We start from the raw sequence: 26994 nt of genomic DNA on the forward strand, positions 1-26994 counted from the left end.
CTGGGCCTAGGTACTGTCCCATTGGTGAAAGGCTAATGGTTATGCAGATTAGCTTGGTCTGGCTCTTTCCCTATTTGCTGGAGCTTCACATTTGGAGCTGCCCTCTCGGTTGGAGGCAATTGACTATACGAATTTGGGGGCTGAGCTTTCGGGCCCATTGGTGGCAGGATAATGAATATGCAGATTAGCCTGGTCTGGCTGCCTTCCCATTGGCTGCAGCCTTATTAAGATGCAGATCGCCGGTCTCCCTCTGCGGCTCCCTTGGCGGCGCTGGGGTGAGGGAGGCGGCGGCCGGACCCCGCAGTCTCTCCCCGGCCGGCGGACGGGGCAGCTCTGCTCGGAGCTGGAGGCTCCCGGGCCGATGGCTGGATGGTTATGGGGCCAGGCAGCCTCCCCCCGGCGGCTGTGGAGCGGCTCCGGGGGCCGCGGCGGCGGCCTCTGCTCAGCATGGTGCTGCTGGTGTCCGTGTGCCTGGCCCCGCCGGCCGCAGGTAGCGGGGGAGCCGGGCCGGGGAGCAGGGCTGGATCGGGGCCAGTGGGAGGGGAGCCGAGCCGAGCCGAGCCGGACCGGGGACACTGGGGGGACCCGGGCTGGAGAAGCTGGGGAGCGGGACTGGGGCTGGGGGATGCTGGACCGGGGCAGGTGGGAAGGGGGCCCCGGGCTGGGGATGGTGCGGGGAGCTGGACTGGGGATGCTGGGGGACCCGGCCTGGGGAGGGGGCAGCCAGACCGGGGATGCTGCGGGGCGGTGGGGGGCTGGCTTGGGGATGCTGGGGGGGAGCTGGACTGGGGCAGGTGGAGGGAGGGAAAGCGGGACCCGGGCAGGGGATGCTGGGGGGTAGGGGGAGCTGGACTGGGGATGCTGGGGGACTCGGCCTGGGGAGGGGGCAGCCAGACCGGGGATGCTGCGGGGCGGTGGGGGGCTGGCTTGGGGATGCTGGGGGGGAGCTGGACTGGGGCAGGTGGAGGGAGGGAAAGCGGGACCCGGGCAGGGGATGCTGGGGGGTAGGGGGAGCTGGACTGGGGATGCTGGGGGACTCGGCCTGGGGAGGGGGCAGCCAGACCGGGGATGCTGTGGGGCGGTGGGGGGCTGGCTTGGGGATGCTGGGGGGGAGCTGGACTGGGGCAGGTGGAGGGAGGGAAAGCAGGACCTGGGCAGGGGAGGCTGGGGTGGGGGTGGGGGGAGCTGGACTGAGGGGAGCTGGATTGGGGGAATGGGGGAGATGGACCAGGGAAGCTGGTTGTGGGGCTGGACTGGAGCAGGTGGAGGAGAGAAAGGGGGAGCCGGACTGGGGATGCTGGAGGGAAGGGGGGAGCTGGACTGGGGCAGCGAGGGGAAGGGGCTGGGTAACTGGAGGGGAGCTGAGCTAGAAAGGAGGGGGTCGGAACTGGAATGGAAACTCAGGGGAGGGGCTGGGGAGAGTCAGCTGACGGGAGCAGCTGGAGATGGGCTGGGGGTGTTCCTGGGAACTGGGGGTGCTCATGCCTTGGGTCAGGGGGTACCCAGGCAGGTGTCTCATTTGAGGGGCTGCAGGGAGCACCCGAACACGTGCCTTGGCTGAGGGGCCCCCATGGGGGAAAGGGAGAGCCCAGAGCACATGCCTGGTGGGAGAGGTGCCTCTTTTGGGGACCCTGCTGTCTGGGAGCTGGGATCTCTTCCGGGCCCCCCTTGGTGGTGGAACATGGTTGGAAGGGGGAGTGCGGTCCCAAAACACATGCCTTATTGGGGGACAGTATGGGGGGGCTTCAGGGTGTGCCTGAGTTGGGGACCCCTCTGTGGGGTGTGCTGAGGAGAAGCCTGGATGCTCAGCTTAGTTGGGGGGCGTGTTGTGGGGGTGGATGAGCCTTTTCTGGGAGGTTTGTTTTTCTATGAGGCGCGAACGTGCAGCTCCTGCCAAAGCAAACAAGGCGGCTGCCTGGAGCACAGAGGCGCCTTTCTGCTGCCGGCGGGCCAGCCAGGGACAGCGGCCCAAGGAGGGCTGGGTCAGCTCCCTCTCCATCCCCTGGGCTGGGGACCCCCTTCCCTGGCAGGGGCTGCACAGCGCTGTCTTCGCCACTGCCTGCTTCTCCGGACCCCAAGGCACTAACCAATAAAACCTCCTGGGGCTTGAAGGTCCAACTGGGAGGCCAGGACTTTCCCAGCCTTCCCTGCTTCTGGGCCCAATTCTGTTGCCCATGGGCGTGTGGGCACTGCCATTCCTGGTGGGCAGAGGAATGATCCGCCTGATAGCTCCTGCTGTCCCAGGGGATTTCTGCTAACTAAACATGAAATACAGCCCAGTAGGTAGAGGGTTTGCACAAGACACTCTTGCACCCTGCGTGAAGACTAATGATGCGGAAAGAGAGCTGGGGCTTCATTTGAGCCCTCCACCCTGCAATGAATTTACCCCACAAAGGGGCTGTGTATGTGTAAGATGTACTAACTTTGTTCTTTACAAAGCATTAAGATGTGGTTTAAACCTAAAGTGAGAGGGGGAAACAGAGGTCATTGTATCTTTGTGGTTCTATCTATGAACTTGTAGTTTTAATAGACGTCAGCTGTTTCACCCGTTGCTGTACCTATGAAAATCCCTAGGCCATTGGAATGAAGCGTCTCTCTTTAGTATTGGCTTTTAAGCAAAAAACAGCACAATATGCTGAGCAGAGTCTTTAAAATACAATTAATTGTGCTTGCGCGAAGCCATCAAAGTGCAAACGAGGCAGACTTAGGTGGGGAATGCAGTGAATGACGCACGTTCGCTCCTAGCAGACTTCGCATGTGGCTCAGAGCCCTTAGGAAGGTGGATAATTATCCCTATTTTACAGATGGAGGCAAAGGTCAAAAATATCAAATGTGCACTAATTTTGGGTGCATCAGTTCTTGGGTGCTCCGAGGAGATGCCTAGGGCCTGACATCTGAGATGCTGAGCACCCAGTGCTGTTACTGAGTTCGTTGGAAGTTATGGGTGCTCAGCATTTCGGAAAGTCAGGCTCCAATTGGGCATCCAAAATGAGTGGGTGATTTTAAAAACTTCAGCCTGAGTGATTCCTTCCCCCCCGAGCAGACAAGATGGTGGCAGAATTGGGAACAGAACTCGGGAATCTGAACTCCCATATTCCATCCACAGTTCTTGATTCTAATTGCCGAGAAGCCTATAGAAAGTAACTTTTCCCTGAGAGTATAGAAAGTATAGCTAAAGAAAGTAACTTTTCTTCTTTTCCCTGAGTTGGAGGGAGAGCTGTTTTGTGCCTTAATGTAAAACTTAGCTAAATCTGTGACAGCAGTGTGTTCACACACGGCTGTGAGATGCTTCCAGGGAGGTGGATATTGTGTGTTTAAGATCTGCAGCTAATCAGTACAGATTTGCATGCTGGGTCTAAAATTGCTGCATTGCTGATATCTGCCTCCAGGGAGGATACTGGATGAATTTAATAACTCACATTTTGTCCTTTAACATTTGAGTGCTGATTCAGGGTAGCAAACAGCGGAGCATTGTGTGTATAAGAACACAACACACACACAGTGCAGTGATATTTCTGAATATATGTAGGAAGAATAACAGTAGTCTAGCCGCCTTGAAGATCGTTACAGGCTTGACGAAATGTGGGTGGATATAAACCAGCCTTTCAAAATTCTGTTCACTTGAGGCGTGGAACTTTATTTTGAATAGCAAGTAAACCCTGATTTATTTTCTTTCTCTTCATAATGGCAAAAGCAAGCAGTCAATCTTGTGACTTGGCTGGTAAATTTCAGTGATAGTTTTGCCACTTTTGTATAGTATGTATATGAAAAGTGAATGCAAGTCATTGCATTGCATTGCCTGATGCTGTCTTATGTATGTTTGTAGTATGTTTTTTGCTCTGTCCCACCTTGGGGGGGGGGGCAGGTTATTTAATAAAAAACATAAGAAAATGCTGGTGACACTTAACTCTTGACTTAGTCCTTGTCTGTCTCAGGAGTACTGTGATGGCTGAGGTTGGTAAAGTGCTTTGGAGATGGCGCGCTGTCTTAAGTGCAAAGCAGTACCGGCGTTGATGGGTCACAAGAGCCGGTAGGCAGCATCTATATCTCCGTAAAGCTGTCATGAAGAGTTTGGCTTCTGTGTTTTCTCTACCTATAGGACTTCTGTTTTAAGCCCCTGGATAGGAGCTTTCATTGCAGTGTCGGGAGGAGGGAAGGATCCGTCTTTATATGACTTGTGCTTAGGGCAGACCTTAGATCTCTAGTTGCTAGTTAGCGGGTGGATCGTTGACACCCATCAGCTGCTTGCTGTTGATCAGAATGACCTTTTCTCCTTGCAGTGCGTTGCCAGCAGTGCCGAATCCAGCGCTGTAATGCAGACTACGTGGCTTCCACATCTCCTAACCATGCCTTGCCAGAGGAGACACCGCTGGACGTGGATTACTGCATTGCCTTGCGGGCGTATTCGGTGTGCACCAGAAAGACAGCCAAATCCTGCCGGGGAGACCTGGTGTATCACTCGGCCGTCTTCCGGATCAAGGAACTCTTTACGCAGTACAACTGCTCCAGCGACGGGCCGACCTCCTCAGCGAACGCCCCTGGCACACCGGACCCTCTGGTTTCAGAGCTCTGCAGCTATGAGAGCAGATCTGGCTTTCAGAAGAAATTTGCCCACTGTGGATTATTTGGGGATCCTCATTTAAGGACCTTTAAAGATGAGTTTCAGACGTGTAAAGTGGAGGGAGCTTGGCCGCTAATAGACAATCAGTACCTGTCAGTCCAGGTCACCAACGTCCCAGTTGTTCTGGGATCCAGTGCCACTGCCACCAGCAAGGTAATCAGACCACTTTTTAAACAAACAAACAAACCAACCAGCCCCCCAACTCCCCACCCTTCTCCTTTAGCTTGTGTTAGGAGGGACTAAGTTGCTGTGGTCATCTGCTACCCCCTTGTGGTCATTGGAGGAAGTGAATTTCAGAGCGTGTACTTGAGAAACAGCCTCTGCTAGATGGGGGCTTAGAATTGTGTGTTTGTTCTGTACCTTTCTCGCAGGTCTGTCATGTTACCATGGTCTTCCGTAATTACAGGACTGCATTAAAGGTTCAGCTGGTGTCCTTGGGCCCCGTGGGATGGTGAGGGCCTGCCTCCATAACAGAGCTGTGCAAACCTTCCGTATGTAAGCGCCCCAAACCTGCCGAGTTTTGCGACAAACTCAGGACTGGTTCCCAAACCTTCAGGCAAGCCTGGCTTCACTTCAGGGTTTTAAGTGACGGATGGGAAAAGTGAATCTGATTGCAACTGAGTTTTGTTTTGAGATCTCTAGATCTCTCAGCTCGGGCCCTGACTTGGGGTGTGAATGTGGGCTAGTTAATCTGAAAAGGAGTACTTGTGGCACCTTAGAGACTAACCAATTTATTTCACGAAAGCTCATGCTCAAATAAATTGGTTAGTCTCTAAGGTGCCACAAGTACTCCTTTTCTTTTTGCGAATACAGACTAACACGGCTGTTCCTCTGAAACCTGTAGTTAATTTGAGACACTCCTTCTGTGAAGCTCTTTGAGATCCCCAGAGGAGAGATGGGCTCAGGGCAAAGTATGATTCACTCCAGTGTCCCAGCTAACATCCCTTCTTGATCAAAACTGGCTTTCATCTCCAGCACTGTGTGTGACTGCTGCGATTGTCTAGCTGCTTCGACAACAGTTTCTGCTTGTTGCTCTGGGATAGCATAGCTTCAGTATGAAAATCCCAACAACCACATTCTCCCGTCTTGCTTCTGGAAGTGTTAACTCGTGCATGTGGGTAGCATGGGCCTGACAACATGGCACACCACAGGTTCCCTCTTTGATCTGATGGAAGGGCACAGCACCAACATTAGCCATGCAAGCATCTTTCCCTGGCCGTGCAGGCTTCTCTGCCTTGCTGCATGATCTAAGGCATGAGCACCAGGGGCTGTGGCCATGGTGAATACTGGGGTGTGGGAAGCGGCGGGTTTTGTGATGGACAAATCCGCTTTCTAGGAATAAAGCCATTCACTTGGGTCATGTTCCCTGCACACATCTGATGGAAACGACCTAAACTCTGCTCCCCAGTTTGGGATTAGAACCCATAGGGTTCTCGACCTTTTTCTTTCTGAGGCCACCCGCGCCCCCGCCCCAACATGTGATTAAATACTCCACGGCCCACCTGTGCCGCAGCTGGTTTTCTGCATATAAAAAGCCAGGGCTGGCATTAAGGGGCAGCAAGCAGGGCAGTAGCCCGTGGCTCCATGCCACAGGGCGTCTGATGAAGCTAAGTTGCTCAGGCTTCTGCTTCAGCCCATGGCAAGGCTCAGGGCCCTGGGCTTCAGCCTTGGGTGGCAGGGCTTTGGCTTTCTATCCTGGGCCCCAGCAAGTCTAACTCTGTCCCTGCTTGGCGGACCCCCTGGAACCTGCTCACGGTTCCCCTGGGACCCCGAACATCTGGTTGAGAACCACTGGCCTAAAGGCTCCATACCCCATCTCCAATCCACCGAGGCCCTGCGCCATTCTACCCCTTCTTGCATTAGTGTGTCAGGAGTCGGTAGCTTTATGCAGGAAGGGTCGCCTTTTGCACAGACTAGACCAGCAGCCTAGGAATTGTGCTCCTCTGCGTCTGTGGGCTTCATAGCTTTCTGGCCTCTCCAGCTCCCTTTGCTCTGCGCTTGCAAGGAGGCCGTTATCCGCCCCCTCTGTGGTGTTCTCTGTTTGGTCGGTGACCAGCTGTTTTCAGTAGCCGGGTTGAGCAGAGTGAAGCGTTAGAGAGGGTTGTATCTTTGGAAGTGCAATAGCTGTCACTAGCCAGCTGGGGAACGAGATGGTCGGGGCAGAGCTCAAGACACAGCTGGGAAGCTCTCCTGGCTCCCAGCCCCTTGATCAGTCTGCTAGGCCGCGCTACCTTTCCGGGGTCTCCTGTCTGACAGGAAAACAAGCTGTTTGATCCTGCCTGTGCACCATTTTCCCCCCTCTGTTGGCCATACAGAGCAAACCAAGAGCTTCTCTCCCCTGTTCGCGTGCCTTTGGTCCCGCCATAGAACTCCTGGCCACGGAGACACTCGCAGTGGCTATCTGTGTGATACCACCTCCTTGTTCAGTCCCTCGTGCCCACTTCCCTCACTTTCCTTCCCTTCTTTCAGGGCATTGGCTTTTCTTGGCCACTCGACCCGGGGTTGGTTTCTCCCTCCCTTTCAGCAGATCTTCTCCTGTTTGTATTCCCTTCCAGCCCCATCCTGCTTTCCTGTTGCTGCTGCGGCCCACGGCCACTGCTGCTACTTCTTTGGCACTCATTAAAGGCGAACTCTGCAGATGCTTCCGCCTTCTGTTTGTCCCACTCTGCTCTGCCTCCCCCACATCCTCCGTCCTGACCTCCCTTTGGGTCTCCTGCTGCCGGGGTGAGGTGTGTTTTGGTCTCAGGAAGGTGTCTGCTACCCAGCTGAGCTTGAGAGCCTGGGGGCCTCTGTTCTGTTTTGCAGCTCCGACCTCTCACCTGGGCACCACCTCAGCTGCTTCTCCACCCTCATTGCAGGGGCTCCTGCCAGTGCCGCAACATTGAAGAGTTGGTGTCGGGCACCCGCTCAGAGGGGCAACCCTCCTGTTTCCTCCTGGGTCTTCTCCAGTTGAGGGAAGCTGGGAGGTGTTTTTTTTCTTTCCGTTTTTTTTCCCCTTCTGTGCTTCAGCTTCTTGGTGGATGATTTAGACTCTGGGCCGTCTGCCTGCATTCTGGGTCCAGCTTTAACGGGCAGAGCACCCTGCGTGGACCCTGATACGTTCGGTCTCCTTGTGGCTACCACAACAAAGAAAGGATGAGTCTTAATTGTCGAGGTTAATGCTTACCCAGCAGCCGAGCGGGGGAGACAATCGCTCGGGTGTTGTAGGACAGGAGGGGAGGTCAGGGCATGCTCCATAGCAAATGCTGTTGGAGGCGGGCAGCTAGATAGGTGGTCAGGCTGGGGGAAGGCTGTGGTGCTCGGGTGCCTCACTGAGGACTGCGTCTTTCCAACTCACCTTCCCTTCATTCTTGAGTCTCCATCTTCCCTGCCACGTCTGCAGGGCGTGGCTCCCCGGGAACGGGCACTTCGTGGCAGTAGCAAGGAGGTGAGGGGGGAAAATAAACCAGTTACACGGCAGGGCTTAATTACAGTCACCATCTTTGTATGTCAGCTGCTCAGTTCTTCATGGTGCTGGTAGGGCTTTCCGTTCCTTAAGGACTGATTTCCCTTTGTGGATGACCTACCTCCCCCACCCACGATCTCCTAGACTGCTTATTTCTGCCCTCCTGTGGGTTGACATCCCCTCCTCTGCTGATTGTTTCAGCTGCCCAGCTGGTAATGGGTGAATGAACAGACACCAAAGAAGCCCTCCACCCCCCACAAAGGGAGAGAGAAAATGCTTCTTGGAGTAACAGGAAGGAAGGATTCTCTCTAGTTTAGTTGGTCAAAGTCCCTGGAAACCATGAGGCGTGGATGGGTCTAGAACCAGGAGGAAGAGTGGCTTGTGGTAGATTGTAAGCACCTTGGGACAGGACAGTAAGAACATAAGAACGGCCATAATGGGTCAGACCAAAGGTCCATCCAGCCCAGTATCCTGACTTCCGGCAGTGACCAATGCCAGGTGCCCCAGAGGGAATGAACAGAACAGGACTGGCAGTTTGTTCTGTTTGTGCAGCGCCTAGCACAGAAAGGTCCTGGCCCATGGCTGGCATTCCTAGGTGCTACAGAGACACAAATAATAAGAGGTGGGGGCAGCAGCTTGGCACCCCAGCTTGAGAACGACTAGCGTAGACTGGAGTTTGATAACAGTGTGCCGTGCTGAAGCCTTTAGGGCACTTGTTGTCCTTACCTGCCTTCCCCATGTGTAAGCCCCTTCGTTTTCAGTTTAAAGCGATTTTTATCCGGGCTTTACAGAAAGTATTCTTTTTTCTTTCTGATTTTCACCCTACTTTTGTATCTTTTAAATATAAAAAATAACTGGTTTTATTAGGAACATACAATACATTGCATGAGATATCTGTATTACGATAATACATTAGTCTGTGTGTATACGCAAAGCTGCCTGTTGAAATGAGGCTCTGTATTAGTCTGGAAGATACACACAATAAACAGGCCCGCACGCAAGCTCTGAAGTGCGTGCGCATCTGAATGTACTGATGAATCTCACACCCGCCATGTACACATTTCAAGCTGTTAGCAGATAACGGTTTAAAGATTTGACACACTAAAATGGGAAGAAAATGAAAATCTGTCTCAGAATACATTTCAGAACACAAGGAAGTATTCAAAAGTTAAAAAAAACAAAAATGGGAAAAGAATGAAGTTGAGTGTATGCGCTGCAAATTGTGTGGCCCAATTATTAAATGTAAATATTTATAGGCTAATAGTACACGTCTGGTCTACACTACAAACTTAGGTCGACATAAGCCACATTAAGTGGATCTAATAATGTACGTGTCTACACTACCGAGTCCCTTCCGCCCACCTAAGTGGCCTGTAAAGTCGACTTCTGTACTCCACCTCCATGAGAGGCGTAGTGCTTGATTTGACATCCACACGTTGACATGGGGATAGTGTAGACAAGGCATTGTGTAATTCAAATTAATTGGCATCCAGGAGGTGTCCCACAGTGCTCCGCTGTGACCACTGTGGAGAGCACTTTCAACTCCACTGCACGTTACACAGGAAACAGTCACTCCCCTGTTAAAGCCCCGGGAACTTTTGAATGTTCATTTCCTGTTTGATCAGTGTGGAGAGCTCGCCAGCCCAGCTGATCATGGAGACTCAAGGCCCCAAACACGCTCCAGCATGGAGCACACAGGAGGTGGTGGATCTTATCGCTGTGTGGGGAGAAGAGTCAATGGAGGCAGAGCTCCGATCCAGCAGAAGAAACGCTGACATCTATGCCAAGATCACGCGGGGCATGCGGGAGAAGGGCTACACCAGGGACAGGCAGCAGTACCGTGTGAAAATAAAGGACCTTCGGCAAGCATGCCAGAAGACAAGGGAGGCGAACAGCCATTCTGGTTCTGCCCCACAGACATGCCACTTCTATGAGGAGCTGTATGCGATTCTCGGCAACGACCCCATCACTACCCCAAAACGCCCCGTGGAGACCTCCTGGGCGACCTCAAGCAACAACGAGGAGGACATTGTTGATGAGGAGGAGGAGAATGTGAGGCAGGCAAGCAGAGGATCCATTCTCTCCGACAGCCAAGAATTGTTTTTAACCCTGGAGCCCAACCCTACACAGGACCAGTTGGCGGTGGAGTGTGATGCTGGGAAAGGCATTTCTGGTGAGGCCACATTTCCAGTCAAACTGTAGGGGTTACATGCTATTATATTTTATGTTTAATCTGAACAAAAACGTAGGTGTAATGGGTATCGATGGCCACTCCAGCTACGCAGAGGGTGCTCCCTGAAACAGACTGTTTATGTGCATGGGGATGGCCCGGGAATCCTCCATGGAGATCTCCAGGAAGCTTTCATAGAGGTACCCTGCAATCCTTTGCAGAAGGTTTCTGGGAAGGGCTGCCTTTTTTTGTTCACCCCAGTAGGACGCTTTCCCGCGCCACTCCAGTATTCACTCTGATGGCATCATTGCAACACAGAGCATTGCAGCATACGGACCAGGTCTGTACCCAGATGTTTGCAGCATCTGCTCCCTTGCTGCCTCTGTTACCCTCAGGAGAGTGATATTGCATAGGGTCACCTATGGGAAACAAGGGAAGCTTTCAATGCTAGCCCTTAAACCGCAAATAATTCAGCAAGTAATCCACACCGTTTGGTGAAATATGGGTCACACCACCACACTTTCCCAAACGTGCCGTGGTTGTGATTGGAAGGGATCACCGTGTATCACAAGCAGAATTGGGGCGGAAAAAGAAAGGGGGTAGGGGTGGCAGCTTCTTGTTTGTCTCCCTTCCCCCCTCAACCGGGTGCTGCTTTTGTAAAAAAAAAACCAAACTATTTGGGGGGGCTTTACCCTGGTGCCTGTCCTCAAGCACCATCCAGGTTGCTAAGGGAAAGGGGGCTTTTCTCAAGTTCCAACCTGTGATTCCAAGGATATCTTCACAAAAGCAGTAGCACAAAGCCTCTCGCCCGTGCCTCGTGGCCTTACTCACCCTAGCTGGAGCAGCGAACCAACACTTGCAATAGCCAGCGGTTGCGATTACGTTGTGGCTTGCAGTGAAGTGCATTGAGGGGTGGTTTTTTATTTAAAAACAAAACCAAAAAAGTTTACCTTGCACCAGAAACTATGTAAGCACCGTCAATGTTACCCTTGTGCTTTGCAGCAGAAACCTAGTCCGTCGGCGCATCCTCCACACTGGGACAGAGACTTTCCCAGATTAGAAGGCGGAAAAAAACTCAGGAGGACGTGTTCAATGCGTTAACGCGCGCCTCTGAGAGTGAGAAGATGGCACTTAGAGCATGGAGGGTTGCACTGTCCGAGAACATGGAGCTGGACAGGGAGGACAGGAGAGGATGCAGGAAGAGATGCTGCGGATTATGAATGAGCAGTTAGACATGTTGAGGCGTCTGGTTGAGGTTCATGAAAGGCAGCTGGATGCAAGAGTCCTGCTGCAGCCAATGCTGAACCTGCTGCCCTCATCGCCCAGTTCTACATCCTCCTCCCCCAAAAGTCCTATTAGGTGTGTGTGTGGGGGGGGGGGGCAGGGTGTGTTCTGTATCCCTTGCACTCAACACCAGAGGGTACAAGGACCAGAAGATGCCCATTCCTACACCTTTAATTGTTATTGCAGTGCATCTGTAAGCAAGCTTTCCTTGTTTCTCCCCCCACAGTGTTATCAGCCCTTTTGCCCCCAGGTTATCTTACTTTTCTTTGCTGTCTCTGTGTGCTTGTGTGCATAATAAAACTTAACAGATGGAGGAGAAAAGGCTCTTTATTCATTCAACACATGGTGGTTGGTGAGGGTGGAGTTTTCAGGGGAGAAAATGCAAGGAAGGGGACAGCTTGGTAGGGAACAACACAGATAAGTGTTACATTACTCTGGCTTATTGCTGAAACTAGTTTTCAAAGCCTCATGGAGACACAGAGCTCCTCAATGTGTTCTTTTTGCCCTGGTTTCTGACTGTTCAAAATTGGCTGCCAGGTGATCTGTCTCAACCCCCCCACCGTAGCGGAAACTTTTCTCCCTTTGTTTCACAGATATTGTGGAGCACACAGCAGACAGCAATAACAATGGGGATACTGCTTTCACTGAGGTCTAACCTAGTAAGCAAACAGCACCAGCGACCTTTTAAATGTCCAAAGGTACATTCCACCACCATTCTGCACTTGCTCAGCCTATGGTCGAACTGGTCCTTACTGCTGTTCAGGCTGCTGAACAGTACAGTACAGCAGTACAGCTTTGCGAGCCATAGGAGCAGGCTGGGTCTGCTAGGATCACGATTGGCATTTCAACATCACCAATGGTTATTTTTCAGTCTGGAAAGAAAGTCCCTGCTTGCAGCTTTCTGAACAGACCTGAGTTCCCATGTTGATGTCGGTGAAACAGCCCCTGTGATCCACTAGCGCTTGCAATACCCTTGAGAAGTACCCCTTTTAGTTTATGTACTCTTTGGCAAGGTGGTCTGGTGCCAAGATAGGGATATGCATTCTATTGCCCCACCGCAGTTAGGGAACCCCAGCGAGACAAAACCATCCACTATGTCCTGCACGTTGCCCAGAATCACTACCCTTCTTAGAAGAAGTCTGTTAATGGCCCTGCAAACTTGGATCACAACAGATCCCATGTTAGATTTACTCACTCCAAATTGGGTCCCCACTGACTGGAAGCTTGCAAGGCCAGACTGCTACCCCAGAGCTATCACCACGCGCTTCTCCGCTGTCAGAGCAGCTTTTATTTTACTGTTGCTGCACTTCAGGGCCGGGGAACGCTCTTCACCCGGTTCCTGGAAAGTGGCCTTACGCATTCAAAAGTTCTGCAGCCAGTGCTCGTCATCCCATAGCTGCATAACGATGCAGTCCCACCAGTCAGTGCTCGTTTCCCAGGCCCAGAAACGGTGCTCAACCGTGTCAAGGTGATGCTTGACTGTCACCAGCAACTGTGAATTGCTTTGCTCTGTGTCTTCCAGCAGGGTGGCATCACATTGTGCCATGTGGCAGCTCTTGTATCAGCTGTGTAAATACTGCAGGATAAGGCGCGAGATGTTTGTAATGCTCAGAACAACGGAGTACAGCTCAGCGGGGTCCATGTTTCTCGTGCTAGGGCGTCCACGCAGCTAACCCAGCCTTATGAAAAAGGCTCGATTGTTTGCCATTGATTTCAGGGAGGGAGGGAGGTAAGTGCGTCACGGGAGGTTAACGCCCTGTTCCCCTAACCACCCGTGCCAATGTTTTGGTCCCATAAGGCATTGCAAGCCCAACCCAAAATTCCCCTTGGCTATGTGCCCTGAGGATTAGCTACCCACAGTGCACTGCTCCGGGCATTGATGCAGGCCCTGCTAGTGAGGATGCACTCTGCCGCCACAATGAGCATGGTGTGGACAAGCAAGATCGACTTGCTTCAGTCGGAGGCTTAATGTCAACTTCCATAAAGTCAACTTAACTTTGTAGTGTAGACATGGCCTAAGTCTACTGCAGTAAACTGTTTATTCAAATGAAAAGTTTTAGTTGGGGGTTAGAGAAATACTGTTTTCTTAAACACAGAGGTGGCAAACCACATTGATGAACAGAATTCAAAGCCTTAATCTAAAATAAACCCCAATATTTACCCAGAAAAAATTATTAATATTTTTTTGCCCCGATTTTCACCTGTTTTATAATAAACACTGATCCATTCCCGAGAAAAATTAAATAAAATAAAAACGGAAAATGAAGGGCTCTACCCATGTGCTAGGCCTTGTTCAGAGATGAAGGCAAATATCCTGTCCTGTAGCAGGTATCCGGCTGGCACCTGGCTTCCCTTGCCGCCAGACAAGGGCACGGTGCTGACGGCCTCTTGTTGCCTAAGTTTAAACCTGTTCTGGAGCCTTGAAACAACTGCTGTCCCTAGTGAGTTCGGGGCTGGCCTCACTGGACACTGACGGTCTCTAACCGTAGAAGAGGCACAGCAGAGTCTGGGAAGCTTCCCCTCTCCACACCTCAACGTTGGCTGGGATAGCTCAGCTCGGGTCAGCCTCCGCCCGCACTTAGCCCTTCTGCTGAGTGAGCCGTTGTGAACACGCTTGAGGCCGTGGGGACATCTGCCGGCCCAGAGACTCGTCAGGTTGACATCCCGCCGGTTACCAAAAGTGACGTCGGCTCTGACGGCAGACGAGGTCGGAGTTAGAAGCAACAATGAACTTTGTGATTTATTAGCACTCGCTGTGCTCGGTAGAACCCTGTCCTGGCAGCTGGATGTGCCAGCGGAGGGTTGTGGTGCCCGGAGGAGAGCTGCAGCTACGAGCGGGTCTTTAAGGTTGTGTGCGGAAATAAGTAGTTCTGGGCCCAGTGGCCTCAGCAATCCGGCTGCCAGGTTTGAAGCGACTTGAGCCAAGGTGTCTCGAGCAGAATAGATATTCTGGGGGCCCTGGGTTCCTCACGATCCACCCCTATGGCTTTTAGAGCACAGTGGGGGGGGGCAAGCTTCAGCTCTAGTGGAATGTGTCACTGGGAAGTAGAGAACAGATGGCTTAGGGCAGAGGTCCCCAAAGTGTGGGGCGCCGCACAGCTGGGGACCAGGCCAGGCCCCATGGGGGGGCGGGAAGGGAGTGCCACCCAGGTCCATTCCTGGCCCCGGCCCCAGCTGCTGGCTCCTGCTGCCAGCCCCGTGCCCAGTGTCCCCCCTAATAGCGCTGCACCCAGGGCTCTGCGCCCAGCCTCGGCCCCCTTACCCCTGTCCACGTACCCCCTTCCCAGAGCCGTGACCCTGCTCCTGGCCCCAGCTCCCTGATCCTCGTCGGGTGGGAGGCACTGGGGTGGGGGAGAGGGAGGAGCTGATTGATGGGGCCCACCGGTGGGGGCTGAGCACCCACTATGTTTTCCCCGTGGGTGCTCCAGCCCCGGAGCACCCATGGAGTCAGTGCCTATGCCCGAAGCCTTATTATGAGCTGCCACATCGCCCGGTGCCTTTCCCTAGTGGACATAGCTGCAGTGGGAGGTGGGGACCAGGCTGCGTTTTCACCAGGCTGATCTCATTGCTTTCCGTCTCCTCTGCAGATCACGCTGATCTTTAAGAGTTACCAGGGCTGTACGGAGCAGAAGGTTTATCAGGCGACCACAGAGGACCTACCGCTGGCGTTCAGTGATGGCACAAGAACCGGAGGGTGGCAGGAGGGAGCCAGCAGCCTGCGCATCCTGGAGAAGCCGGACGCCGGCCAGGTGGAAATCCAGGCCAACTACATTGGCAGCACCGTCATCATCCGCCAAGTGGGCCGCTACCTCACCTTCGCCATCCGTGTGCCGGAGGAGACCCTGAACCTCTCGGAGGAGAGCGCCGGCCTCCAGCTCTGTCTGCATGGCTGCCCGAAGAACGAGCTGATCCAGGAGCACAGGCTGAGCCTGGCGAGCTCTAGCCCGCTCTGGCCCAGCTCTCGACGGGCCTACACGGTGGAGATGGCCACCGAGCAGTGTCGCCACATCCTGCAGGTGGAGGACGTGTATTTCCAGTCCTGCGTCTTTGACCTGCTCACCACGGGGGACCCCGAGTTCTCCATGGCTGCTTACGGGGCCTTGGAAGACTTGAAGGCGCTGTACCCCAGCAGACTCAAGTTGCATACTGTGTCCAAGGCTATTAACGTGGCCACTGGTGCTCCGGAGCCTGGGCAGCCCGCTGCCTCGTTAGTCTGGTGCGGTCTTGCCTTCCTAAAGCTGCTCTGGTGCTGCTAATGAGTGTGGATCTTTTGCCAATATTGGGCCCCAGTATAGGAAGAGAGAAGCCCCTGGTACCTCCCAGCCTTGGAGCAGAGTGGAGGGTCCAAATTCTCCTCCCACCAAGCCGGCCTGCTTGGTCCAGCTGACTCCCACTCTCCATTGCTAACTGAAGGCGAAGTGCGGCTTGCTCAGATATTCTGGTCTCCACTGAAGCCCATAAGCCACAGCTGCCCCCCCGCCTTGTGAGCAAGAGTTGGGGACCAGCATTGGCTCTTGCTTCGCCAGGGCTGCTGCTTAGGAGGTTGGCCAGACTCTCAACTGGCCAGCTCCGAGGGAAATGCTGCCCCCATCCATAGCACCTGCTTACCGACCCCTTCTCCGTCACTGATGTGCGAGCAGAAGGCCCCTCATTCCTTCCCCACCCCGTCCTCCAGATAGAACCTCCTCCAGCTTTCCCTACTGCTGGCCCTTCGAGGGATTTCTCTGCCAACTCATGGCTGCCGTGCTCCTAGGTTGACCCCATGCTGACTTGGTGTTCTTACCAAGTGCTCAGCTTCCCTGTGCCATGATGAGCAAATTGGGCGGGGATACTACACGGCTGGGGCTGTTACTGGGAGTGGCCCCTTGTTTCCTCTGCGCTCCAAATCCAGAGCGATGGCTGTAGAAACAAAGCAAACTAAGAAGCCCTCTCTGCAGGTAGCCACGTGCCTCAGGAAACTACGCCCTGAAACCTGGCTGCTTTCCAGTGCCCCTGAGGAAAGCTGCCGGTTGGGGTAGGAAGGGGCAGGGGGAACTCTCGCGCTGTTCCTCCCACAGAACTGTCTAGCCTGTGAAATGGTCACGATGGCTCATGCCCGTAGCCTGCTCCACCCCAGACACACGCTCCGTGGCTTCAGCTAGCCCAAGCCCAGATAGAACCCTTTGTGGATTTGGGAGCTGCTGACCCTGAAGAAGCAGCTTCTCTTATTATCACTGCTAAGATGTGTAGATTTGTGCTCTCCAGCCTGTAAATGTCTGTACGACTGGTGTTCCTCCACGCAGCTGTTCTTTGTGGACTTCATAAACCTCCCCCCAACCAGCTGTTAATAGCATTTTAACCTCAATTGTCATTAAACCGCTGTTTTTTAAAGGGTCAGTGGTCTCTTGCCTGTATGCAGGGAAGGAGTCAAATGGCCTGAGCCTGCAGCCTGATCCCCGATGTGCTCAGGTACAAGGGCTGCTGGTCCCGCAATATAAAGGCATAGATGTAATGCCCTCTGCAACAAATGGCATAAGAAGAAAGGCAGAGTGAGAGCTTCCCTTCTCAGCAGGAAGCAGCCTCCACGCTTGGAGCCTGGTCATTCATCGGAGGCCTTCACCAGCCCCTAGCCCAGTTTTCCCCTCTGCCGCCATGTCACTCTGTACCCTGCAGCGTGATCTAGGCCAGGCTAAGCAGGTGCCCGGGCTCAAGCTGCATTTTTGCAACATGCCTGAAGTAGCTCTGCACAAGCGGGTGGACCAAAAAGAGCAGCGGTGGCGAGAGGGGCTGCCCGCCCTGTGTCCGTACCTATAGTCTCTGGCAGGATCCGATGGGGGGGTGGCCCCCCCTGCCACTGCACTGGGCTCTCCCTTGCTACCCCACCTCCAGCCGAGGGTAGCAAAACGTTTTGCTAGGTGAGCTGGTCTTGGAATGAATGCTGCAGCAGGCAGCGTGTTGCTTGCACGTTCTTGCCTCCCCTTGCAGCCCCTTTTCCTCTGTCCTAGGCCGGTGGCTGCAGCCCTAGAGCTGTGCCCGTGTTGCTGTGTGAGGACATCTTGCCCGAGCCAGTGGGTGGAGTATTGTACCAGGCTGCATGGTAGGGCTCCAGTCTCCCCTCTCCCTCCCTCCCGCCCTCCCTTTTCACCGGGATTCTATTCAGCTGCTCACTGTCAATGGCGAAACCGCCCAGGACTAGAACATGCAAGAGCTCGGCTGGGGCTTGACCCGGCCAGTACGGGACAAGCGTCCAGCCACTCTCGGCAATAATTCTTTGCCTAAGGACCTCCAAAGTGCTTCATACGCAATCCTCAGTCTCCCCTATGAGCTCCGTGACGGTTGCAGTAAACAAAGGCATGTAGATGTGAGATAACTGACCGATGCAAGTGGTGGATTAGCCACTGGGCCAACAGGGCCAGGGGCCCTGGGCAATTGGGGGGGCCCTGGAAAAACTGGCACCCCTATGCCTCGACCCTGCTCCCTCCTCCCATCTGGCTCTCCTGCTGGGGAGCAGGGTCAGGGCACGGGGGCTTGCCCCTCTCCACCCACCCACCTGGTGCTCCTGCCCCAACCATGCACCCCGGCAGGAGTGCCGAGTCTGGGGGGGGCGGGGGGGCAGGGCAAGCCCCTACGCCCTGACCCCATTTCCCTGGCAGGAGCATGGTGGGGCGGGGGGCGGGAATGGGACTGCAGACAGAAGGGGTAGGGAGGGGGTCCCACTTGCTCTGGCCCAGGGCCCCACAAAACTGTAATCATCCTTTGAGTGCATCACACGGCGATTGGAAAAACGGTCTCCATACTGTTGCTTTTGCTGTTTAAACATAAACTAGAACAATAAGTGCACGTAGGAAGCCTCGGCCAGGAGCACCATGACTTTGAGGGGAAAACATTAAAAGCTAGCCTTATAGAGCCCTTATTTTCCCATCAGCCTTTGCTTTCCTTGCACACCTTTCATTTGAGTATCTCAAAGCACTTTATAAACAAGGCCTGCCTGGAAAATAAATGTCAACTCCATTTTCAGAAGAGGAAATTGAAACAAACATGCAACACACCGGGCTGAGCTAATAGCGAACACAAGATCCTGCTGCCCTGGTCTGACCACAGGCCCGCTTACCTTACGCTACAGATCAGAGGAGGGTTGAAATTGCTTTTTTCCCCTCTCTCTCTCTCTCTCTTGCCATGCTCAGATATTCTGGTCTAAGTTAATAGATGGGCCATCTTCGAGGTTGAGTCCTAAAGGGCTGGTCCATTTTATGTACAGAACTGCTCTGGGAAATAATCACAGTTAAAAATAAAACAGCCTTACTTTGTAACTAACAAATTAAATGAGTGAGAGAAGACAGGTTTCAGAGTAGCAGCCGTGTTAGTCTGTATTCGCAAAAAGAAAAGGAGTATTTGTGGCACCTTAGAGACTAACCAATTTATTTGAGCATGAGCTTTCGTGAGCTACAGCTCACTTAAAGAACAGCCCATTAGCCTTTTAGCTGATGTAGCTTATTGTGTAGGTCACTGAGCCTGGCCCGGTTCTGCTTCACTGGGGCATGTGTGATGCGGTTGGGTTTCAGAGGCAGTTCAGGTCCTTTTCTCCATGTCCCCAGCTCTGAAACACAAATGCTGCCACTCCTGGTCCTCCAGCATTCACCAGGGCTGGGGGCACCAATACAGTGAGAGGTGCTGGGGCAGCATGCAGACATTAGGGGGATGGTGCCATCGAACATCCTAGAGAGCTACTGCTCTTTAGGGATGCCTGTTTATAAGGAAATTTGCTGGCATACAGCCCAAGTTGGACCCTACTTTCTGTTCGTTTCCAATTCTCCAGGTCTTGCTGAATAGAGAGGGACCTTAAGTACATGCTTGACTGTAGCCGGGTGCTTAAGGGTATCGTGCCCCTGCAGCTGGCTGACGTAAAACCCAGCTTGGGGTGACACACATGCGCTAGCTTTGATCAAGTGAGTGTGCTAAAAACAGCAGAGTGGCCCTGGTGGCTTGGGCTAGCAGCTCAAGTGTAAGCCTGTTTGAGGTCCTAGGTAGGTGCTTTGGTGGCTTGCCCACATCACAACACTCCTGCTGCCATGGCCATGCTGCTATCTTTAGTGCACTAGCTCAATTAAAGCTAACGTGGGTACATCTACCTGAGCTGAGGGAATCACATCTCCCAGCTGCAGTGCAGATGTATCCCAACTGATTTGCTGCATAGGGATGGACTTAAGCCTGTATTTAAATGCTTTATTAATCTGGTGCCATCCTGTCTGTCGTCAAACCATTTGGACACAACCAACAGCCAAAAACCAGTTACTTAACAAGTAAAACTTTTATTAAATAAATTTCAGATTCTTTCAACCAGAGCGAGGAGTTTGACATTAAGACATAGCTTGAATCTCACCTGCAACACCGGATCGGTCACATTGGTAACTGTGAGGGAAGAAACTGATCTTAGACACTTAGTTCAAACCAGCTCAACCTAAAATTTCCAAAGTCCTTTTTTTTTTTTTTCCGTTTTGTTGTTTGTTGGTAATTTTTTTTGTTCAAAATTTGATTAAAGTTCAAACTTCATGAAATCACTTGTAGCAGAAATAAAGAACATCGTACAAATCACGTACATAATAGATGTTAAGTATAAAAATGGTATTTACAATCAGTAAACATGGACGATAGAAACGCACAAGCTTTCAACACTTCATCCTTTCTCTCATGTGCTCTCAGAATCAGACAGCGCGGGTTGGTGAAGAGCCACAAACGTACCTTCTTAAAGAGCATGGGGAACATCGGCACATGGGAATCTGGAGAATGACGACTGATTATAAAGGTCCCAAGAGAAACTTAGTCCTCAGAGCTCTCCTCTAAAACTGCTACATCGGTCTTTCCCCACCAACCCTCTGCTGATGTTGTTTAAACACACGCAGACACACACAAACACACGCAGACACGCACAGGAATGTTCTTCGCACATTATCAAACTCTGGAATAGTTGTTCAGAAGTTGTTTTTTTCTTTTGCTTAAACTTATTTTGGTAGAACCTTAAAGGGACTGTTTCAAGTTGTTAAATGGATGCTGCTTGTCCGTACGATCCCTACTTTAGGGGAGCTCCAATTAACCAAACTCGGACCTGGGTTCTGTGCTTAAGTGTATCTATATCTATATCTATATCTATCTATATATGCTGCATACTGTATAATTTGTCCTTGGATGGTTGGGGGGGGGGGAATGCTGAAAAAAACAAAACAACCTCTTTTACAATGTTATCCTCCGTGCATTTGCTCTGAAAAGCCTTGCGGAGGGGCTAAGAGGTCATCAACTGGAGTAAACATCATCGCCAATGGAATGTTTGGTTTGGAAATGCTAACGCTTGATAAACAGCTCTATGTTCTAGCCGGAACGTGGAGGCCATTTCAGGCTTCCATCTCTCTGCTGTAGGATTACAGCGCTCGCCTTTGATAGGTTGGGAAAATTCCCTGTTGCCATGGAGAACGATGAAAGTCAAGGGTTCTTTGCTGAGCACGGGGAAGGTCTGCTGTTGCCGGAGATGAAGGGTAAAGGTAGCTTATTTCCCATTCCAGGAGTGCTCAAGACGGGCTTCAGAGCCAAATTCCAGTGGCCTGGTCTGCAGAAGCCCTCTAAGGAGTAAGACTGAGAGCTCTCAATATCCTTAACCAAGCTGGTGCTAAGGTTGATGGGTGAGTGAATCTTGAGTTGGCCTTGCCCCATTCCTGGAGGTATATAGTTCGCTCTCTCCTCACCGCTTGCTAATACCAAGTGGAGAGAGGATCTCCCCGTGGCCACATTCTCTGACAGTGTCCAGGCCCTTGTGCAGTCCCCGTAGAGGAGGCGCTGTCCCAGCAGTAACCCTAACCCCTCTAGAGGTGAGGAGGAGGGAGTCTCTGAATGGAAAAGTTTGGTCCTGTGATTTACGTTAAAAAAAAATAGAGACTGTATATATATATATATATTATATATATATTTATATTTATATATGAAAGGGTGAAAGCCAAAATCCCGTGAGTTGCTGTGGTGACCTAGAGACGCAACAATTGTGTTTTCTTGGTCCACGGCACTCCACGCCTATCCCGAGCAGAAGGCAGCCTGGTCTTCTACTTCTCTGGCCCCTTCCTCCCCCAGTAATGGTGGTGGCGGCAGCAGCTGGGCCGATGTCAAGCCTTCCAAAGTGTCTCTTCTCTTCGGAGCATCACGTTTTCGGGGTAGGGGGCGGGGTGGGACGGAAAGGGGCGGTGTCAAAAGAGTTCTTAAATTTACTGGCCTCTCCTGAAATCAGTTTGAAGCAGAAATTCTTCTTCCTCTGGACGGTTCCTTTGCCTGCATGAAAAGAGGGTGGGAGGTTAGGAGGCTCTAGGTTAACACCAAGGCTTCTCGTTGCCCTTGCTCAAATGTATCCTTCCTCTCCATTGGAGGAACGTGACCCCATGTTATTAGGGGTCAGCTGCAGATCTCCCCACCCCTCCAGCCTTCCCTCAGCTCAGCGGTCTGAAGGCACTGAACCCAACACCACTGGATCCCTGTGAAGGGACAGCTTCATTAGCTGAAAGGCTGTACCGGACTCATAAGCCTTCATACATGGTCTAGACCCACACTGAGGGAGTATGGCTGACGCCGGGCTGAGAACCGGTTTGGCTGCCAGCGTAGACAGGGCTCCATTGCCTTCAGTCCTGTGGCAGCACGAAGTGCCCGGAACATGCTCTGTGATGGGGGTTAAACCGATCGCCCCAACCTAGTAGACACATATGACTCGAGTGTTGGAGAGGGACAGCCCCGCATGGTGCAGTAACACTAGTGCAAGTGGACGCCTCTGTGCTGGCAGCCGAAGCAATTACCAAACCCAGTATGAGAGGACGGCCAGGCATGAGTGGTGGCTGACGTCCATCATCCGCTAATCATGTCCCTGCTGAAGCTGCGGCGTCCCTCGAGTTCCTACTGCAGCGTCCCAGGGGAGAAGGGTTTCTCACATGGGAACGGCTGCAAAAACCAGCATTCGCTGGGTCCCTGATGCCAAGCAAACTCCACAGTGCTCCAAACCCTCCCACCGGGGCCCTAGCTAGCAAAACCCCTCCATCCTAGGGTAGCCAAAAGAGAAAAACAAGCTGTCACCACAGACGTTCAAACCACGTCCAAACTAAACAGCAGAAATGGTGCTTCATCCCAGCTCCCTGTTCCTAACCCAGTGTATTGCCCCAGTGTCCACAGAAAGCAGAGATGGATGATTTAGTTGGGGATTGGTCCTGCTTTGAGCAGGGGGTTGGACTAGATGACCTCCTGAGGTCCCTTCCAACCCTGATATTCTATGATTCTGTGAAGCTCTTTGTCTTGCTGGCTGTATTAGGACATAAGAACCCTTGGTCCCGTCTACTCCACACAGCTGGATTGTTCCCTTCAGTCAATGCTTCAGGCCATTTTTAAATGACCCAAGTGTTGTGGCTTCCACCACTTACCTGGGGAGACTGTGCCGTAGTCTAAGCCCATGTCACGCGCACCACCTGAAAACAATCTCTCGGGGTTCATACCCAGCTCTACGGCAGGGCAGTCAGGATGAACTGGGGCTGCTGAACAACTGAGAGCTGGTTCACATGCTTCTGGCACCGATCTCTCAGCAGCAGAATCACAGGGCCGCGGTGGAGGTGGACCTGGGTGGAGGAGCAGGAGCTGGGAGGTCTGATGCTTTACCTGTGCTGCAGCACTGACTCCTGGCTTCGCACGCTGTCAGTAGGGGTGGCTGGCGTCCTTGGGCCGTTTTAATTGAACCTTCAACCTCTTCATTCCGACCTGGAAGCCGTTCATGGCCTGGATGGCAGTCTGGGCACTGGACGGGTTGTCGAAGCTCACAAAACCTGCAGGATAAAGACCGGGGGGATGGAGAGTGTCGCAGTTTCCCACGGATCTAATGCCCCCGCGTCTGACCAGAACTGGTGGGGTGCACTGGCCCAAATCCATCCACCCTAGGGTAGCCCGGCCAATGGAAAACATCCCCCTTCCAGCTGCGCCTGGCTGAAAGGCTGCATCCCGGGCTACTAGATTTAGGCTCTGCCACAGTGATCGGCACCTTTGCGTGCTCCAGGCCTGACTGTTGAAATTCAGGCTATCTAGGAATGAGGCCGCATGCCTTGAGAAAAGGCTTCAGCTGGGGAAAAAGGCAGCAGCCTGCCTGGTGCGCACCCCGGGTTCCACTCTGCATGGGCTCCCCATTGACTACAGAGTCCAGGTCCAGGTTTCTGCCCTGCTAGTCCATAGGCTCAGCCTCTGCTGGCCGAGAGAAACCTCACGCCCGGCAGCCATGATCCCCGAGTTCCACGGACGCTGCTGAGCAGAAGCAGGAGGCTGGTGAGGGCAGCAGACCCAACGGGCGCAGGAGCTGGGCCTAGACGGTGACATCTGCCCCCAGCAGAGAGGAGAGAAACCCCCAGATGTCACCGTACGCCGAGCCACAGTCAGGGCAAGTCCCAGCCTCCCCGCCATAAATTCTGCGCACGCACAGCAGCAGAACGCCCCCCCGGCCCCGGCCAGTTCACACTCACACACAACACCGAGCACACACACACCGATAAACATAGCGACCGAAACAAGCCCCTATAAACTAACCGTGCCCTGTCTCCTCTAGGCTGGTGTGCTGACATATTGCTGGGGGGGGAGGGGGGCATGTAAGTACCTACACTGATAGCATGGACACACACCCACACCCACATTGACTCCTTATAGATACACACCTGCACTCCCATATCACCTTGCATATACACAGACACATCCACAAGTCCATACACATATATCCCTTGGTGTGTACACACACACCCACAACCAGTCTATACACAGCCCCAGTCCGCATTGGCGTGCACACACGCACACGCACACACACACGTTGCTGAGCTACTCTCTCACACTTCCGCTGTGGCCTCCACTCCACCCAGAGCCAGGGGCAGAGACTTCGGGTGCCCCAAACGCCTCTAGATCACCACGTGCCGGGCCCCAGGGGAGTTCATCCCCTTCCCACCTTGTCCCCCAGGTGACTGCTGGCTCACCCAGCCTTGCCCCGCTCCGCCCCCCCAGCGCACCCTGCGGCTGCAGGAAAGGGGCTTGCTCACCAAAGCACTTGCTCTGGTTGGTGGCTCGGTCCATGAACACCTTGGAGGAGATAATGTTGCCAAAGGGCAGGAACATTTGCATCAGCTCGTTGTCTCCAAACTCCTGAGGAAGGTGGTAGATGAAGAGGTTGCAGCCTTCCGGACCTGCAGTCAGGGACGGGGAGGGGAGGACGGGACACACAAGTGTGCACAGCCCCCGGGGAAAAGGGGAAAGAGACGGGCTCAGCTCAGAGAACAGCTTTGTAAGAGAACCTCTGATAGGCCACCTCCCCCTCCCAAACGTCCCTACAGCTCGGTTCTCACTGTCTGCTAAGCTCTGGATCAGAAGGGTGGGCGGGGGGGGGGGGCGCTCAGAGGGCTGCCCCCACAGCCACAGTTAGAGAACTACTTATCCCAGCAGGGCCCTGGGAACAACATATGACTGCAGGATTGTGTAGAGCAACTTTAGGTATCACAGCCCCCGGTTCTCCCCAGTGACACTGGACAGTCCCCTTCAGTGATGTGCCAGAGCCTGGGCACTGATGGGTTTGTTCCATTTGCATGAACTTAGCACTGGTGGAAGCCGCTGGGTTGAGAGCCCTGGGGATTCATCGTCGCGGTCTGGACCTTGGATTTGAAGTCCCAGCTGAAAGATGACCACATGGTAAACCTCAAAGATTGCGCTGAATACACCCAGGGAAGGGCTGAGCCGGCACTGCCAACTCAGCCACTGGTCCCAGGCAGCCTACAGATTACAAACCTGCTGATTAAAGCCGTGAGCCAGGCCCTCGATGGAGTCTGCTGCACTGAGCAGGGATGGCCAAGGGAATCCACCAACGCTCCTCCCAGACCAGCCAGGAGGAGCCGCTGCAGAGCGATGCTGGGGCTCTCCCCCCATGCTGGGCCAGCTATGCATGCCAGTCTCAGGCATCAAACCTTGGCACGGCAGGGCAGACCACTAACTGTGCACCCAGTGCGGGGTGATAACGATATCCTCATCCCTTTCGGGTCACATGATTGCAAGTGACAGGATGAGAAACAAATCCCCAGGCTGGGGGCCCAGAAAGTCCAAGAAGTGCAGAGACTGCTTTGGGAGTCTTCTCTGGGGGTGTTTGATGACCGATGGAGTGCAAAGGGTTAAACTCTTCTTCCCCCTCCCTCTCCACTCATCAAGGACCTGATCCAGGCTTTCGGCTGACTTCCACAGGCTGTGGATCAGGCCCTGTGTGACTGGGGACGACCCCAGAAGGGGGCTTGTGCACTTGACGTGGTTTGGTGGCACCAACGCTGCCAGCTTTGAAGCCAAGCCGTGGCTCATGTGCTGGGCTTCTCCAGAGCACTGTGTGGTGCCTGCTCACCCTCCACGGGGGAAGATCAGAGCCCACAAGGCTCAGCTCCCCCCAGGGGGAATCTCACGAGCATCAGAGCATCAGCCCCCAGACCGGAGCTTCCCGTTGTCCCAAGTCCTCACCTTCTCGCTGCTGCTGCTGCAGGATGGGATGTGGCTGGGGGATGGTCTGGGCTATCGGGGTGATGGTCGTGGTCGGATACATGGCTGTGGTCAACGAGACGTAACAAACCAGTTATCCAACGGAACGTGAACACAAGGGAAGTCTAGGGGAGGGCCGTGAAAGGGGACAGGTACCTGCATACTGCTGAACCCCGGTAAAGGCTGGGTGCAAGGTCTCTGCCACCGAGGGGCTCTGAGCTGGAGCGAGGGAGAGAAAGAGAAAGGAATGAAAAGGGAATCCTGGGAGAGCTACATATGCGCTCCCTGACTCTGCCGCAAGCCCAAGGGACCCAGAGCTGCTGCCAGGAGCTATGAGAAACTCCTTGTTTGGGAAGCCAGGGAAGGTTACTAGTTCTGGCTCCCCGAGGTCTCTGGCTTGTGACGTGTGGCTAAGCCCGGACACAGAGAGGGTGAGAGAGAGAGACCTAGAACAAGCAGGGATGGGTAGCGGGAGGAGAGAGAACACATAATGGAACAAGAGCCAAAGCATTTCATTGGGGAGATGGTGGAGTTGATCGGATCATCTGGCCGTACGAGCCAGGAAGATGGCAATCAAAGGTCCTCCCCTTCCACCGTACCTGGGTAGGGCACAAGGCCGTTGGCGTAAACTGTCTCCAAGGTGGGGTGGCTACTTGGGAAAGGCACCACCCCAGTGAACCCGTTTGTGATTGGCGCTACCAGCCCTGGAACTGCAGCTGTGCCCAGAAGAGGAGGTGAGTGTAACCCTGAGGGAAAAGGCAAACAAATCCCACATTAGCTTGGCCTCCACAACCCACCAATGACTCTGCACAGCGATTCATTATCCTCTTCCGGCTGGCACTGCTGCAAAGAAGCTCACAGCCCTAGAACCACCGGACCAGGAGAGACCTTGAGAGGTCTCCCAGTCCCCTGCTGGAGCCTCAGCTGGACTAGACAGGGCAGTGCCAT

At 53.5% G+C, this 26994-nt stretch overlaps 2 protein-coding genes across 3 annotated transcripts in view; one reads left to right on the forward strand and one right to left on the reverse strand.

The window, feature by feature from the left end:
* The first annotated feature begins 243 nt into the window (after window positions 1–243).
* Window positions 244–16890, forward strand: LOC125626999 (repulsive guidance molecule A-like). The gene is made up of 3 exons (XM_048830647.2): window positions 244–490; window positions 4281–4774; window positions 15108–16890. The coding sequence occupies exons 1-3, from the start codon at window positions 370–372 to the stop codon at window positions 15774–15776; spliced, it is 1284 nt and encodes a 427-aa protein (XP_048686604.2). The 5' UTR covers window positions 244–369; the 3' UTR covers window positions 15777–16890.
* Window positions 16891–21669: 4779 nt separating this feature from the next.
* CELF5 (CUGBP Elav-like family member 5) overlaps window positions 21670–26994 on the reverse strand; it is a 57150-nt gene continuing 51825 nt past the window's right edge. For both annotated transcript variants that reach the window (XM_048830646.2, XM_048830645.2), the window contains exons 8-13: window positions 26646–26792; window positions 26203–26265; window positions 26029–26112; window positions 24579–24722; window positions 23170–23333; window positions 21670–21807 (exon numbers count right to left, since the gene is read on the reverse strand). In XM_048830646.2, coding sequence (XP_048686603.1) covers window positions 23206–23333; window positions 24579–24722; window positions 26029–26112; window positions 26203–26265; window positions 26646–26792 — 566 coding nt within the window. In that variant the 3' untranslated portion in view covers window positions 21670–21807; window positions 23170–23205. The remainder of the gene's footprint in view (window positions 21808–23169; window positions 23334–24578; window positions 24723–26028; window positions 26113–26202; window positions 26266–26645; window positions 26793–26994) is intronic.

The sequence above is a fragment of the Caretta caretta genome, chromosome 25, assembly GCF_965140235.1.
Source record: "Caretta caretta isolate rCarCar2 chromosome 25, rCarCar1.hap1, whole genome shotgun sequence".
Taxonomy (NCBI): domain Eukaryota; kingdom Metazoa; phylum Chordata; order Testudines; family Cheloniidae; genus Caretta; species Caretta caretta.